Source organism: Diadema antillarum, unplaced genomic scaffold, assembly GCF_040938485.1.
Source record: "Diadema antillarum isolate AM-2024a unplaced genomic scaffold, OU_Dant_1.0 scf00000205, whole genome shotgun sequence".
Taxonomy (NCBI): Eukaryota; Metazoa; Echinodermata; class Echinoidea; order Diadematoida; family Diadematidae; genus Diadema; species Diadema antillarum.
Window position 1 is genome coordinate 2,221,366 of NW_027271094.1, and position 17,924 is coordinate 2,239,289.

The 17,924-nt window shown below is 39.8% G+C and overlaps 1 protein-coding gene across 1 annotated transcript in view; it reads left to right on the top strand.

The window, feature by feature from the left end:
• LOC139724013 (TELO2-interacting protein 1 homolog) overlaps positions 1 to 16,909 on the top strand; it is a 34,890-nt gene extending 17,981 nt beyond the window's left edge. The window contains exons 14-27 of the mRNA XM_071635212.1: positions 113 to 329; positions 891 to 976; positions 2,836 to 2,886; positions 5,325 to 5,447; positions 6,244 to 6,286; positions 7,288 to 7,421; positions 8,144 to 8,348; positions 9,052 to 9,157; positions 10,591 to 10,673; positions 11,381 to 11,496; positions 12,330 to 12,417; positions 14,171 to 14,257; positions 14,851 to 14,973; positions 16,636 to 16,909. Coding sequence (XP_071491313.1) covers positions 113 to 329; positions 891 to 976; positions 2,836 to 2,886; positions 5,325 to 5,447; positions 6,244 to 6,286; positions 7,288 to 7,421; positions 8,144 to 8,348; positions 9,052 to 9,157; positions 10,591 to 10,673; positions 11,381 to 11,496; positions 12,330 to 12,417; positions 14,171 to 14,257; positions 14,851 to 14,973; positions 16,636 to 16,698 — 1,525 coding nt within the window. The 3' untranslated portion in view covers positions 16,699 to 16,909. The remainder of the gene's footprint in view (positions 1 to 112; positions 330 to 890; positions 977 to 2,835; positions 2,887 to 5,324; positions 5,448 to 6,243; positions 6,287 to 7,287; positions 7,422 to 8,143; positions 8,349 to 9,051; positions 9,158 to 10,590; positions 10,674 to 11,380; positions 11,497 to 12,329; positions 12,418 to 14,170; positions 14,258 to 14,850; positions 14,974 to 16,635) is intronic.
• Positions 16,910 to 17,924: the final 1,015 nt, after the last annotated feature.

Below are 17,924 nucleotides of genomic sequence, written 5' to 3' on the forward strand. Positions count from 1 at the left end.
TGTGAGATTTGCTATTTCCATTACTTTGGAATGTCTGGGTTTGTAGACAAGTCATCCAATTGTTTAAAGAGAAATGTGTCTGTGTTTCCTTGTCCCTTACGCCTTACCCCAGGATGCTTCTTGATGAGTATCGGTCACCGTCATACTGGGATCTGCCTACAAGTGTCGGCCAATCACATACGCAGACATCGTCGCCAAGGCAACATTTTGATCCCGCCCACCTGATGATGATGCCTTTGACTTCCTCGGATTCGCTGACGGTGGCCGAGATGAACAGGAACACGGTGCTCAAGTGTCTGCTACTAGAAGGGATCGCTGTGCTAGCACAGGTTAGTATCTTTCTTCTGCTCAGCAAATGCCACCCGGTGCTCTATGAAAGGCTTTAAGTCACACAGTATTAAAGTGTAGTGAGTTGGCTCAGGGGATGGTTTGTCTCCAAGGTCAATGTCTGCAAAGCAAAGTCAATGTGTCCCTCCAGTAGGACCTGAAAGTGAGGTACCGAATGTGAGAGAGTGACAATTTATTAAGTCAAAGATGCTAACAGTACTTATTGTGTGATTTTCTTACTTCAAGTACTGTCAAAATTTCTTAGAGTAGACATGTATGGTGAAACATAGGATATGTCCTTTCGTAAATAGTCTCAATTCTTATAGTGTTTGGAAAGGGCATCACAGTAGATCTTAAAGATGAAATTAAAATGCACACGAAAGCTTTTATCTACACTATATGCATTGAATGCCAGTGGCAATTCGCCAAAATTTCATGCCCCGAAAAAGGCCATCAGCTCCAATTCGCGAAAATTTCATACCGCGAATATATCATGTTTTACAGTAATGTATGACAGCTTATTTTGTACTCATTTATGATCAAACACATTCTCCCATTAATAGGTGCTTGGTCCACAATTCAACTTGATGCTCATGCATTGTCTTTATCCTGTGCTGGAGAGACTGGCCGATGACAGAAGCGTGATCTGGTAAACTCCTTTCACATGCAATATTTTACCCCTTTAACTGATATGGTCAAGTATAGAGGAGGTTCCATTGACATCATCTAACCATGGCTCAACTTGCTGAGGGGCAAAAACTGCTTATGGGAGGCAAAAGTGCATAAGTATACATGTATATTGCATCCCACGGCCAGCCGGGCATGCGGGTATGCGTACATGTACTGCACGCTAGAACTTTGCGCTTAAAGCACACATGATTTGTTTTTGCCCCTTGGACAACACATTTTTATGCCTCCGCAACGAAGTGGCCGGAGGCATTATGTTTTCGGGTCGTCCGTCCGTCCGTCCGTCCGTCCGTACGTCCGTACGTCCGTCCGTCCCGTTTTGTTTTTGTCGATATCTCAAGAACCGTGTGGTGGTTTTACATCAAACTTGGTATGAGGGTATATCCTTGGGGGATGATACTTTGTGTGGATTTTAAGGTCACAGGGTCAAAGGTCAAAGGTCACAGGTTATTTTGTGAAAAAAAATTTGAAATTTCATGTTTTTCTCCATATCTCGCAAATGGTTCAAGGTATCTTCATGGAACTTAGTATATATGCTTGTACCGATGGGCAGTGATTATCTAGGGAAGTTGGGGTCATGGGTCAAAGGTCAGGGGTCAAAGGTCAAGGTCAACTCCTCAAAATATCACTACTTTCCTTAAAATGCAATATGCCTGAAGGGTTTTTTTTTTTTCAAACTTGATGTATGGCATGTATTACCCAATATATATTTTTGGGGAAGTTTCTTGCTAAAAGGTCAAAGGTCAAAAGGTAAAAGGTCAAGTGAAAGTGCTAAATTGCACTTTTTCCTCCATATCTCGAAAGTAACTCAAGGTATCGTCATGAAACTTACATATTTATGCATGTTCAACCTAACAGTGATTCTCTTTGGAACTGTGAGATCAAAGGTCAAAGGCCAGGTTTAGATAATGCTATTTTCCCATTTGATACTGAAATTATGCTTTTTCTCAATACCTTGAAAATTACTCAATGCATAGACTTATAAAAGGGTCAAAAGTCAAGTAAAAATCATCAGTTCCCCAAATACCTGCACTCTGACATTTTAATCATTCATCCAATTGAACCTAGTTCTAGAAAAAGTGAACATTCAGCACATTTGTGTCAAACCTGTCATTTTAATATTTTGCCAATTGTGTGAAACTGTCATCACACATTGTCAAGACATTGTACTATAGACCTGTTAGGAGAACCATGCATTATGGCGGAGGCATATCAGTAGCCGTAGCGATATATCTAGTTTTATGTCACGGAACCTCGTCTATAGGCAGTGATCCTTGATGAAGTCATTTTTATGGAGTAATGATATTTCACATGAATATAAGCTGCACAATTTAGATGAGACTTGACATCACAGATATTGACAGAAGCAGTTGGTCCACCAATTTCATTGCTTGAATGATCTTGAAAAAATGTTATTCTATTGTGTACGAGCTTGTGTATTTATGATAATCATATTTTGCTTTGACTTCTGAGAGTAACACAGAAATTATTCCCACATGCATTGCAAGGGTTGGATTTTCCTTTTTCTTTATTCCGGGTGAGGTCTTTACACAGTCTATCTAGGCAATATGTTCCTTGACATTGTGTCCAACGAAATCAGTTCATTTAAAAGAAAATGCAACGTCACCACACAAGTATACATCTGAACCATCTGAAGTCATTGAAATGGAGTTCTCTCTTCTCCTGTGTTATCAGACTCGTATATTCTTTCATTTGCTGATTGTACACTAGTTGCCGGCAAGAATGTATTCAGTAGCCTATTGTTGAATATTAATCGTTGTTTCCCGTATCTTCTCTTGTCTTTTTGTTTCCACCATACAGTCAGTCTGCTCACAGTGCTCTCTTGAGTCTCTCCCAGTCATGTGGATACAGGTATCACAAGTCCTGTTTGTTTGCTTTGTTGCTTTTGTTCATTGCTTTACTTCTTCTCTATTTTTTCTTTTCATCACCACACTTAGCACTATAATCTAAATGTACTAACACAAGTATTTCTAAATGTGTTTTGATAAGAGAGAAGCAAAGTCACAATGCGATTCATGTATGTTCACCAGGCTGATGTTTTGTTCCACAAATTGCTTGCAATGGAGAGGAGATGAAGTGTGCAGTAGGTGCATTTCACTTTTCAGGTCCCTTCTATTCCATTCAATTCAATTCAGTTTAGCTGATTGTTTTTTGTTAAAGCACTAAAGCTTTAATATATTTCATGTACAAAGATCAAGTGTTGAGGAGCCCACTAAAACAAACAAACAAACAAACAAACAAACAAACAAACAAACAGACAAACAATCAGACAAAGAAACATGGTGGCTTGGGGGTTATGAGTCCCTTTTGATACAGAGATACCAGCTCGTGAGATTTGTATGAGATGAAGAGGGAAATAGCTCTGTGAGAATTGAGATGACCAGATGGGAAGGGCTTGGGGGAGAGGCAATCAAGCATGGTGGTTTCCAAAGATGGGAGTGTAGGTGTAAAATTGACTGTGACAACTATTGTTAAAAGAGTGATATAACAGTGGTAGGTGGAATAGCATGGAGTGAAGCTATGAGATTTAGAACTATGGAGCGGCCTGGGCTTTTAATCCTAGCAGAACCTTCATTATGATGATGATGATGATGATGAAACAGCATTTGTATGGCGCCATTTATCTGTTAGAAACATTCAAAGGCGCCCATTAGAGGCAAAATAATTAACTCTTTATGTGCCATGGTGGAAACCCCCTGTGTGCCACGTTATTCTGAGACACGAAGGTTAAGTGGTTGCCATGCTTTGAGAAAGATTTCTGTTTTTCCAATTTGTATAAATTCTACAAATTTCTGTTAAGGTGGACATAATAGTGAGCAAAGTTAGAGAGGAATGCCAAACTTTGTTCACATATATAATGAATGTATGACAATTCTATTTTCAATTTTTCTTTTGAATTACCAGCTGCTACATTACCGTAAAGGCATGACTTTTGCACATAAAATAGTGACAGAAACATAGAATGTACACGCAAATTTAATTTGGAACACCGCTTGATAGTCAATCACCACATAGAATGCAAGCCGTATGTGAGAGGAACAAAAGCGCGAGAAACGCTTTGATTGTACCGCTGGATTAGCGATTTATCGATTGGTTTTGGCGGCTTTGTTTGTTGAGCAGAATATGCGAAGTTGGCACGCCGTCGACTGAGCCAGACATGCGAACGTGGCACATAAAGAGTTAACAAGCAGGGAAAGCAATCACATAATCGTAAGGACTGCACACATAAGCCACACTCAGGGGAGGGCTAGGGACACAGAACAAAGAAAACAAAAAGGATGGGTTAGAAGTCAAGGGCATTGAGACGAACAAGTGAGGGAGGGGGATTAAAGCAAGAGGGTGGACAGACAAAAGGCAGGCAGAGGTAGGTCAGTGATGACGCCAAGGATCATAGGGGGCAACCTGTGAACAGCCCCCTCCCCCTTCACTCATGCTGTTGCTATTTTCCTATTGTTGTTCGTTTTTTGACATTGCCTCCCTATTCATCCTTTATCTTTCTCTGGTTGCCCCTAATGATCCTTGGGATCATTACTGACCCACCTCTGCCTTTTGTCTGTCTACCCTCTTGCTTTAATCCCCTGCCTGTTTGTCATTTCGCCTCTGATGAAGATTTTGCTAGGATTGAAAGCTCAGGCCCCTTGTGACTCCATTTTACTCCATTGGCTGCCACTATTGGATAAAGAGTTTTCAGCAGCTTTGTTTATTTATTTATTTATTTATTTTTGCTACACTTGCTAGACATAGAACTACCAAGTCAGGAAAAAAAAATATATATATATATTCAGTCGGTTAAGAAAGATGAGGGCGTTCATGCCATAGGGTTAATGGCACCTTAACATCCCTATCTTTCTCAACTGATATTCAATAGTGTTGCTGCTGTTAATTCAAAGAGTTAAATGACCAAAGTGGAGGACATTCAGATGTTTAGTGGAGGAGTGTTAAACTAAGAGCAATTATACTATGTTGCATCAGCGTTTTGAGACTGATGTTCTGTATTAAGCCAATGCTCGGTGGACTCGAGACTGCTGTGGGATATATGAATTCAATAAGGAATTACGTTATGGATGGCAGTGGGTTGATGACACATGTTCAAGAACTGATTTTATATGCAGTACTATGAGAGAGAAAGACACATGTACACACAAGTTGGCATTGTCCAGGTGTAAAAGTTAGGAAAAGGTAATGCACATAATCTCACATATTGGACATGTTGTTGCATCTTTAATCATCATATTTATGCTATGTATTATAAACTGTGAATTATGTGTTTTCTTTCGTGCACTTGATAGATGTATAGCAGAGCTTCTGTATGAAAATGTGGACTACCTAACAGACTCAGTCTCCTCTCGGCTCAGACACTACGAGTGGAATCTTAAAGCTCCTCTGGTCCTCAAGGTCACTCTACGTTACAGGTAAATTAAGAGTGGAATACAGGAGAGAGTGAAGTACACCTTGTATGTATACACTCTGCGTGCCAGCATACATAATTTTGTTGATATGTCCCAGATCATCAAAGTTTTGTAATGTCACATCTTAAGTGCAGTAATCCAAGCATTGTAAGTGTAGATAATGGTTTTCTATGTGATAATTATTGTGTGGTATACTCCCTTAGATACTATGTGATTTATCTACTGTATCTATTTATCATCCATCCACCTATCTACAGTGTGTAGCTGTCTATCTATTGATCTCTCTATCTATCCATCTATCTATCTATCTATCTATCTATCTATCTATCTATTATCTATCTATTATCTATCTGTCTATCTTGTCCATCTATCTATATACATGTGTACTATCTATTTTCTTTATCTTAAGGATTCTGCCTATGAGTCTGTCTGTTTGTCTGTCTGTCTGTCTGTCTCTTTCTATCTGTCTGTTGTATCTGTCTGTCCCTTTATCTTTCTATACATCTGTCCACCCACCTATCCACGCATCCATCTATCTATCTGTGATGCACTGTTCAGTAGTGTTGGTAATGATATATTTGTGGAAAAATTTATGTTCACTTTCTCTTATTTGCTTCCATAATGTCATGTGGATAGATTAAAGAATAGTCACTGTTGTGGATAGGTTTGATGCAACAGGCTATTCCACTGGAGATTATTTATGAAACACTGAATAACTTATCTATTTATCAGATTAGTTAATGATGGATTAACTTCCTCCATGAAATTTTTGGATCTCCCTTTTTTTTCTTCTTACCAGCAATCCAGACATACTGCCGCTTCTTCAAGACACAATAGATGAGGTAAGTTTTCATGTTTGCATATTTTAACCCGTTGAGGACGGTTTGATTTTGATGCAACACACATTTCCCATAGACACCTGCCCGAGTATACTCGGGACTCGTCCTCAACGGGGTAACTTACATTCTGCCTTTAGCTGTGGTCACACTGGCAAAACTTCGCAAAAATAAATGTCAATTTTTAAAGTTAAGTTCTCAAAGTCTTGCCAGGGTGACTGCAAACTTCCCCAAAACTTCTTGCCAAGCTTCCCTTAAGTTAAACTAGGGAAATTCCTGAACCCCACACATATTTTGTCAACGTTTGTGCAATGTGAACACTTTAGGCTGAAACTTTGCACAGTTTGTCATGTGACCAGTCTTCTTCCTGTTGGCAATGCCTCTGACTTGCGAATTCACTGGGATGTACATATGTGTGCATTATTAACTCTGTATGTGCCATGGTGGAAACCCCCTTTGTGCCACATTACTCCGAGACACCAATGTGGTCATGCTTTGAGAAAACATTCTGTTTTTCAAATCTATGTAACTTTTATAGATTTCTGTTAAGTTGGACATGTAGTGAGCAAAGATGTAGAGAAAATGGCAAGCTTTGCTTTGACGTAAATTGTATGACAAATTTGAGTCTTTTTCTATCAAATGACCGGTAGCTACATTACTGTAAAGGCATGACTAAAACAGTAAAACAGAAACTTATAATTTACACTCAAATCGAATAGGGAACACTGCTTGCTAGTCAATCATCACATAAAATGCAAGCTATATATAAAAGGAACGGAATCGCGAGAAACGCTTTCATTGTATTGTGGCATTTGGCGATTTATAGATCGGTTTAGGCGGGCTTGTGGGTTTAAGCAGATTATGCAAAGTTGGCACACCGTTGACTGAGCCGGGCGTGTGAACGTGGCACATAAAGAATTAATATTACAGTCATTAGCTATTAGACAGCATGTGACAGCTTTGATTGAGAATGTCTTCCTGTTATGATGTTTCTGATTGTGATGTAGGTGTTACTCATCCTGGACAGTTACCATGGCGACCATGCTTCATCCCTGATGAGTGTCCTCCAGGCTTTGGTTCAAGCCATCAGGAGATGGTTCCCAGTAGAGAATAGCGTCGAGGAACTGCAGACTGTGGAGAGGTAAATGTTCAAGCAAGAGATATCCCCTATGGACATCTTTACGAGTCATACAATGTAGGTATTGGGTTCGAATCCCGATGGAATCCCATTTTCTTTGCTCATTTTTCCTTTGTATCTCATTTATCATATATACTGTACTGTATCAGCAAAATTTCTGGATTGGTAGAGTATTTTTCCAACCTTTTGATTATGTGTGGACACAATCTTGGCATTTATGTTTATGACTTGAGTTTATACGTCAGAATCTACCTATTGTTCTATGCAGAGATGTTTTGGGTACCGTAGAGTGCTTTGAAGAATAAAAAAGGGAAAAAAATGAGGAAGTGATGATTTATTGCTAAGATGCAAACTATTTCATTGAGAAAACCATGGCGGAATAGCCCAAGACCAGCACAGAAACTCACTGAGATTAATTCACCGTATACTTCCTGTAGTCTTGGCTGAGTGTTCACACACTCCAAAGTGCATGCTATGAGATATCTGTCAAAGTTTTTCTATAAGAACTTCTCTGTCCAATGTACATACACGATTACAAGGCATTGCATAACAATGCTCATAGTGTAACAATGAAGCATGTGTATGCACAGCTTTAGTATCGAAATAGACACTCATCTACCCAGCGTTGATAGCAGCAAGGACAATGTAGCTGTGTTCTTTGAGGACATTGGTATGCGAGCAATTCTGTCACTCTTCCCTTTCTCCGCCTTCCTCACGTTGTCTAGCTGTGACACAGATCCTGTTGATGACATCAGAGCTTTTTTGCAAGATTACGTGGAGAAGCTGAACATCGCTGATGGTGAGGTGAGGGACTGCGACGTTGACCTGGACCAGGGGGACGTGGAAGGGGCTGGGGAGGGGCAAGAAACCAGTCCAGATAACATCGACGAACCAAAGGAACTACCGCTGCATATTAGCAACACCAAGAAGGTAATTTGGAAGATCTACTGTGTATTTGTGAAAAAAAAAGAATCAAGAAATGATATGAATAAAGGGTAAGTACATAAAAACATAGGAATGCAAATGGTCAAACAAAACCTATTTAACCATATCCTAGGTCCTTCCAATTTACATCAAATTTTGTGTGAAGAAAGCATTGTGCCAGATAATTATATGTGATGTATGATGCTATGGAGTATGTACAATATGTCAACCATCGTTATATTGATTTGGATGGTTTTTCTCATATACCGATATTTATTTTTCTCTGGAACTCTTGGCGTTTGTAATTGTGTAGGTGTAGGGGAAAAATTCAGAGACCTGCCAAAGGAATATGAAATGTTCTGCAGTGGAGCAGTGTGTGGGGCTTCTGATAGCAAAATAAAACTCCTACCATCTAAAAACACAGTAACAGTAGAATATTCCTGGGATGACTTCATGATAACCGAGTCTTTCCTGATGAAATCCTTGAAGGCTTTCATTGTGGTAGAACGTTGGATGGTAGAAGGCTTAATGGTGCACCGTATATTCTTTCTTGGTATGTATTAAAACGGCAAGAACATGCTTGCCAAAACGTCGGGAGTGGGTAGGCCCTTTTCAGGGCCACATACATACCCAAGAAAAAAATAAGTGGTGCACCGTTAAGCCTTCTACACTCCAATCTTTCCTATTACTAGATCTCCTTTTGTGGCAGGTTTTAGAGCGCTGCGTGCACCTTCTCTCGTCATCCAACCCTCGCCTGAGGCTCTGTGTTCTCTCTACTGTCAAGACTGCGGTGGAGGTGCTGGCAGCTAACCAAGGTACAGTATGCCATTACTTTACTGAGCTCCATCATCGAGGAGCAAAGATAGTGTGCACAACATGACCCACAAGAAACACTGTGTTTTAGACTGCATGTACAGGCAAAACCCATTCCATTGTAACAAAGATGGATACTATGAGGTTTCTTTAGTGTAATACCAAAGAGGATTTTATTTGTAGAATTGTCATTATTTTCCTTTATCATAGTTGTGTCCTTTTAAATGTTTATGATATTATGTTCATGATGTTTTGAGTTTATGATAATGAGACATTCTTGCTGTGCTGACCCTCTCATTATAACATGGTTCGCCTGTACATGCTTTTGTTTTTCATGGTTTGGTATGGTATTCATGATGTAATGTGCAGTGATACCCAGAGAGACACTTGCATGACAGTAGGGTAAATGACTATAATAATCAGAAGACCAAGGAAATCTTAAAGGCACTCAGTCGTGGCGAGTGGTTTGTGCGGCACGGAGACGAACGTAACACGCTGCCTCCCCCATTCTGTATCAAATGTAGTGACCCCGAATGAGAATAGCGCTGGCTCAATGGGTCAGCGAACAAAACGCATAGGCTACAAGAGCGCTCTCTGTGCTAATCTCCTAACCCAAAATGGCTGTCCGAGCGAGCCACGTGAGCTTCCGAATGGACGCACACACTCAGTGCGCATGTGCATGAAGAGAGGCCAAAAGAGCCACGCGTCTTCTGGCCTCTCTCCTCCAATCACCGCAGCTCGCGGTGACAATATTTGTGTATGATGCGTACACACACATGCACACACACACACACACGCGTCTTCTGGCCTCTCTCCTCCAATCACCGCAGCTCGCGGTGACAATGTTTGTGTATGATGCGTACGCACACATGCACACACACACACGTGTCTCAGTGGCAGCATTGTCCCACACGTTTATGGATATAGCACCGAGTCTGGCATTGCGCAATTGCATGCACAAACTTCGGTCGTTCGGAGTTTACGTACCATTAGGGATGGCGATCGGCTGCCTTTAAGTAGGCCATTGTAAGTACAAGTAATTGTTGCTGTTTCACTACTGGAACTCTTTTGGTACAGTAGTCCAATACTCTTGTGTGATTATTAAAAATAAAAAATAAAAAAAAAATAAGAGGGAAAAGCTGGTCTGTAAAAATGACTAATTTCATTAACCCGTTGAGGATGGGCTAATTTTGCCACAACATGCATTTCCTTTAGGCACCTGCCCGCATATACTCTGGTCTCGTCCTCAACAGGTTTTAAAAGAATGATTTTAAAGATATGCTGGCATACATTTGCATGTCTTAAAGTTGTTTGCTCTGTTTAGTGTTAATTGAAGATCTGGCTACAAGATAGATGTTATTTTCTACAGCAAGGTGAGAAAAAGCAGCATTCATGTTTGTGTATGTTTGTCTATCTTGTTGATTTCTTCACTCAGACGTGTTGCTGCCACTTGTGCACAAGTTGTGGCCGGCCTTTGTGAGGAGGTTCTCCGATCCTGAAGTCTTAGTTATCAATAAGGTGAACCTTTAGCTTGGAAAATAGACTGCCACTCCAGACCCATTTTTATTTGCGGTCATTACAATGCCGCATTTATCACACAGAATTGAATGTGTTACATGCACAACTATTCATATGTCCTCCACAGAGTTAAGACTCATGTCAATACATTTTGTGAATTACATTTGTTCAAGTTGTAGTAATTTCGTAAGATTTTGCAAAACCTTATATAAATCTTGTGTGTACCTGTGAAGTAGATGCATATGCTGTCCTGCTGAATTTGTAATTTCAGAAGAAAAAAAAAAGATGCTGTAACATGTATTTTATTTCTGAATGCTCTGAAAGGAGTTTTGAAAAAAAAAAAATAGCATGAGGACCAGAAGGTTACAAATCAGTGAACAGATGCAGATATCTATTCGTAGTGATTGTGCGTGAATGTTGCAGAAGAACCTTTAATACTTCATGTAATGATATTTTCTACAAATATATGTGGTGTCCTGTGAATCAAAGCATAGGCATTTTTGTATTGGTTCTGCTTCATTCCAAAACCATGCAAAATTCAAATTTCAGGACATATAACTGTAAGGACCTGCAGATTTTGCCGCACTAGTAGATGAGCTCAGCCGGCCAATTCCAAATTCACTTCAGGCTCATTTTGCTACAGTAACTTGATGGACACATACAGCCTATAAGATTGATGGTCTTGCTTAATCTGGTCCATCCCGCAGGCTTTTGAGACGCTACTGACCCTGGCAGAGACATCCAGGGACTTCATCAGGCGGAGAACGGTCAAGGATGTCTGGCCCAAACTTATTAAACTCCTGGAAGCACATGCTGAAACCAGGTACGGCACTCAAAGATATCATACGACACTTGAAGAGATTATAGCTACCCAATTGGTCAACTGCTCATCATGTGACATGCAGTGTAAAAAAAAAAAAAAAAAAAAAAAATGTTGTAATTCCACGCTGTCGTTGTGGAGCTAGCAGTCTTTGTTGATCAATTTTTGAGAATTTCTTCCTTCACAATCACACAAATTATTTTGTACCTTTAGTGAGTACTTTTGCCTTCTACTGGTGGCTTCTTCAGACTGCGTTGTAGATGACGGTATGACGCTGGACGTGAGAGAATGGGATCATATACATGTGAGAGAATATATTGGCCTGAGTCTCTGTTCATTGTGTTGGCCGTTTTCCTGATGTGAATTGCCTTATCCTTCTTGATGGGCAATGATCTTCTCTGGCAAGAATACGGCTCTCGTTCCATTGGATAGATTGATGGCAACATGATCCCCAATGGCTGATTTGTGGATGATGTTGTCTGCCGATTGTTTTCTAGATTGAGTGAAAGAGATTTGACTGATGTTTCTAACTTCTTCCCTAATCTTCCCTGCGCTCGTCTCTTCTTATGCCAAATTGTCTGCCTGTCTCTCTAATGTATGTATGAACCAACAGACTAGAATGCAGAGGGGAAAAAGAGGAGAATATACCACCGACCTACACTGCACTATGTTTTGGGCAAACGGGGATGCCGTGGCCGCCGGGAACGTGGTGTAAACGTAGCATTAGCCTTCAAATCCTTCATTCTCTGGACTTCTATTCTTAACCTGTCCTTTCTGACATTGTTTGATTATTATTGTTATTTTTTTTTGAATCCCATAAATTATTTCATATCCAGTTCTAAAGCCGGGTCCAGCTACCACCACACAGCTTACTACAAGTTACAGCATTCCATACTGAGTGGCATTGGTCAGCTATGCATACAGGTAAACCTTGTACTTACTCTCTTTTGTACCCGTAGCTTGTTACAACATTTAAAGAAATAAAACATGAAATATCAAACCACAGATAAGTGCTTTTGTTTTAATTCTTTTTTTTTTAACACACACACCAATGCAAACTAATGCCATCTTTATAACAGCACTGTTATTGAACATGTCAATTTTGGGAAAATGTGCACTGCATGTAGTTTGAAATTGGATGTAAGATATGGAAAACATTGATCAGAAAAACAACAACAACAGCAACAAAAACGATGACAAAGAAAAAGGCAGTGAAAATCTGATGATGATTGGGGTTTTTACACTCCACTTTACATCATAGATGATATTGTTGCCATAAACCATTCAGGAACAGTTTCCTAGCAAAGCAGTAATTGTTTGTCCGTATCTTGATAGTAAAAGTACGATATTCACAAATTTTGTTTGCTTGAGTGGATTTGCATTCATGCGAACATCATTATCATGCTCAACTTAAACTGAGCAGCCACAATTTTGTACTCTTGAAACTTGTACCGTATTCGCCGGCGCAAAGGCCGCAGCGCCGTATAAGCCGCACCCCCGATTTGTGCAACGCAAAAAAAAAAAAAAATAAAATACTGAAAAGAAACGTGAAAACCTGATGCTTGAAGACGAATGATGAAGACACTTTACGGTAAAAAAATACTTAAATTTACACGGAAATAAACAAGTGGGTACCATACAAAATACGATGTTCTCGCACACATTAATATTGTCACACACGTAGATACATCGTTCAATCGAAAAACTCGAACAAACACTCGAACAAAAACTCACCTCCAAATTTTTGCCAGTGAGGTAATAACTTAACAAAAATGAACAAAACATGCTCAGAAGTACGATTGTACTCTGAAAATAATGTGTAATGATACAAAAGCAAAAGAGAGAGAATGAGGGAAAGGGACAGGAGGAAATCTAACGCTAGAGAACATACACTACAGGTGTGCGAGTTGCTAGTCGATCAAGTCACATTGTATTATAGCATAGACAGGTGGTTGTCTGTACATGCAAGTCTATAGACAGATACATTGTAATATAGTAGACAGGTATTCATGTAATAGACAGGACGTGGTTGTCTGTACAGTCTATAGACAGGTACATGTACATTGTAATATAGTAGACAGGTATTCATGTAATAGACAGGTGGTTGTCTGTACAGTCTATAGACAGGTACATTGTAATATAGTAGACAGGTATTCATGTAATAGACAGGTAATCATGTATAGACAGGTACTACGGTACATTGTCATAGACAGGTTCATTGTAATAGACAGGTAACCACGTAATAGATAGGTAATCATGTAATAGACAGGTTCTGACAAACACTTTATTACTCATTATTAGTTAGCACAGCGCTACGCTTTGAGCTTAAGTTTTATTTTTGCCTCATTAAAATTTCATAGAAAAGACAAAGAGGACATACTGATGAGGAACAAACACGGAATGCAGCTTTGCTTGTAAGATTTGTATACCGGTATTCATATCATCGGGGGATGGTTGCCTCCTTGGTTGCCTATTGTGTAGTCCCATACATGTATAAATGTGCTAGTTTTTACTCCCGATTTGCTGGGTTGCAGAGACCAATTTTGGTTTTGCCGCCAGATAGGCCGCACCCCGACTTTTCACTTTTATTTTTCTGAAAAATACTGCGGCCTATACGCCGGCGAATACGGTATTTGCATCAGAGCTGTGTTCGGTGATGGTTTTGCTTTTCCAACAGGTTGATATTGCAGAGAATGAGCTGCTGTCCATGGTCCAAGCCTGTGTCCCGTACCTCCACACCGGTCAGCCACAGGGATTACAGGAGGTCAGTTTTGGCTTTTTATCAATGAGAATGATGGTCACCTATGGGAAATGCGAGTGAAGAATATATCCCTTCTAATCAGTACCTCGTCATCATGTAGGAAGGGATTTAACCCTAACAAGGCTGGGCTGATTAGGAAGATGATAGAGCCTTAGGGAGCCTTGGAGGCCCCTGCCCTCCAGATCTTGGCCGTCGACTCTGCAATCACAACAACAATTGGCACACACATTGCCTGTGATGTAATCTGCAATACTGTGGGGCAAATATTTTAAAATATTGTTTATGCTAATTTGTGCTACTTTATGCATGATGTATGCATAAAATCATACTTTTGCTATAAATCACTATCAAAGCTCCAAAAGATACGGGAGACTCAGAAGAAAAAAATTTGTGAAGCATTGCAGCAATAACAATTTGCAGTGGTGACCTATCACATGTAGTGTTGAGGGGAGCCTCATAGGCCAGATCATATCGAGTAGACTTTCATAACCTTATTAAAAGTTGGTTTTGATTTTCTACAGTAGGGTGCTTGAGTAGCATTTTGGTTGCTGTAATGATTTTCGGGCATGTGGACGTCCCTATTCTTCACCCTACAGGCATGCCTGGCGTCATTTGAATGCTTCATCCAGGCTGATCCAGACGCTGTGTGGTTCACCCTACAAGAGATTTACTGTCCGTCACCATTGCGGCCTCCCCACACTTGCTTCCCTGAAATCAAGGTACACCATTGTCGGTTCCAAGTTTGTTGTGTCTTTCATATCAGCCAATTTTTAGCTTTTTGTCATTCAGAGTTATGACTTAAGACCGATTAGGAGATACAAGCTGTATACCATATAGGTGACAAAGCAAATACTCTCAGAAATGTATCAATGCTGCAGTCCCACACATTGATTTTTTATGTGATAGGATGTACAATACCTGGCATATACGGCTGATATCCATGAATAGTTTATCTGAGAACTGTGTGTATCAAATTTGCAAACGAGGCACAGTGAGAATTAGCAAAAAAGGCATTGTTTAATGGTGTTTCCAGTTTGAAAATCTTGAGCTGCATGGTCTTACCAACATACCTCCAGTGTCTTGGACATTGTGAGGATGTGAAAATGGGGGGAAAATAAATGTTGTGGAAAACGACTGCTCAACTTTCCCAAAACAGCAAACAGCTGTTGGTGACCATACAGTTATACCATTTATGTAGTTTTCTCCTAGGTAGTACAATGTAATATTACAGTCATATCCAGCTGTATTGACTACTATCTTTGTGGCAGAATAACATTCAGTACTATTGTCTGCTTGAGTGTCTTTCCAAGCATTTAAACATATCCGTACAGCTCAGTCATCGAAGATCAAATGAGAAGTTTTTTTAACTCTTTATGTGCCATGTTTGCACACCCGCTTCAATCTGATATGGCATCAACAGTAGTCACAACCTGTCATGTTTCCCTACCTCGTCCTCCCACATTGTCTCAACCATCCTGTTGGCATATTCTACTCAATCACACAAACCCGCTCAAATTGAGCGACAAATCACCAAATACCACTGTGCAATTGTCATACAATATACATCAAAGCAAAGCTTGTCATTTTCTCTACAACATTGCTCATTACTTGTCCAGGGTAACAAAAATCTGTATAAGTTACATGTTAGATTTGAAAAATAGCATGCTTCCCAAAGCATGATTACGTTGCTGTCTCAGAATAACGTGGCACTCAGGGGGTTTTCACCATGGCACATAAAGGGTTAATGGATTAATTACAACGGTGAACAGTTCGTGTCTTTGAAAAAGGCACACGAGGGTCATGCATGCCGGACACTAGACAGATGAGTGATTGGCACACCACGACAGTACTTGATCATGTTACTGACCGTGCCCTTTTCACTCTTTTAGATGATGGTGCATTCCAACCTTCATAAAGCACACAGTGCTAATGTTAGATTAAATAGGTTACTAAAAGTGGAATTTCACTCATTTTGTGTAGCATGAAACTAGTGCAAATATAAACGTGCACAATTTGTTTCCTTTTGTAATGTGTATTATTAGTTCATATCTTTTTAATTGTAGTTTTCTTCATTAGTTCATATCTTTTTAATTGTAGTTTTCTTCATGTTCTCTAGTTGTATACTGTGCAGTGTATTTGCTATCATAATGTGGACCAGTTAGTACCTTTCCCCATAGTATGTGCTGCCAATGCGCTACATAACCTCCAGGGCAGTGCCAAGCTGCTCAAAGTGTGCACCCAATTGTTGTAACCATCTGAAAATCAAAAACATGAAATTCATCTTACCCGGCTAAGCGCTGAAAATGTCTTGAGCAAAAAATGTCTGCAGTTATTGTATTTGACCTTTAACCTTAAATACTTGTATCTGTGCTTCACTGCAGTTTGCTGGTGAATCTGTGCAAAAGAAAGAAGAGTGGGTCAATGTCCAGAAGCTTCTGAGGTGACAGTGACCACAGGACCCCAGCAACATCCAGTCCAGCCAACTTGACCGGTCAGCAGACCAGAGCAGAGACGAACATGCAGCCACTTGCAACAACCGTCTTGATATAGAACGATACAACCTGGCAGAAAGTTCGCCATTACTCTCAGTGTCCCAAATGCACGCATGTGCTGAATGTATGATCTATATATTGCAGCAGGCGCGAGTCGGTCACAATATAGGCCCTACTGTAAAATCAGAAATGTTTGTGTGCATTTTAATTTCACAAATTTTGCGAGCGCAAAGACTCTCGAAATTGAAATGCACGCCAAAGTTCTCATCTACATTATATGCATTATACTGTATGCCAGTGACAATTTGCAAAAATTTCATGCCCCCAAAATATCTTGCCTTACAGTGTATATCATGCTGAGATGCATTCCTGTGTATGTGTGTAAATAGGACACCGGAGTAATGGCGGATTTTGCTGCCGGGTTGGATTGGTCTATAAGATGCTGGAGTATGAAGAAGAATAGACTTGTTTGAGAACACATCCAAATGATATGTGTGCCTGAAAGGTATATTATAGTATTGGTTGTGATGAGGATTCAGCTTTTAACTTTTTTGCAAGATACTTAGAAACCACTTTATGGAATAATCACATTGCATACAATTCTGGGGGGAATTCAAAGTTTACTTGATGAAAATCGGTTTGAAATGGCTATTAGATATCCAAAAATAAAGTAAAACAGAGCGATCCTAATGAAAGGCGGGTCCCACCTTTTATTTGGATTGCTTTGTTTTCGATATCTCAGCCATTTTCAAAACCACTTTTTAGCAAATAAACTTTGAATTCCTCTCAGAATGATATGCTCTTTGATGTATCATGAGATGTTTCTCATCTAAAAAAACCCAACTCATCATAAAAAAAAATGCAAAAAACCTGAAGTCCCGTCCCAACCAAAACTATACCAACTTATCAGCAGTGTTTACAACTAGAAAGCTTACAGGGTCTTGCCCGATCTGGTAATGACTGATGTATGCAAACCAGATGCTATATATAAATACGGGATACTGAAATGCAGCGTTTACTGGTATTTTATTTACTGGTAGATGAAACAGCCCTTTGCTGCAATGTACACATAGGTCATCAAAGGAAAAGTTAAGATACAAAACAAAAGTACACTGGCCTATTTGATTGCATTTTTAGAAGACTGTCTGAAAGTTAAAGGAAACCAAAACTCACATATG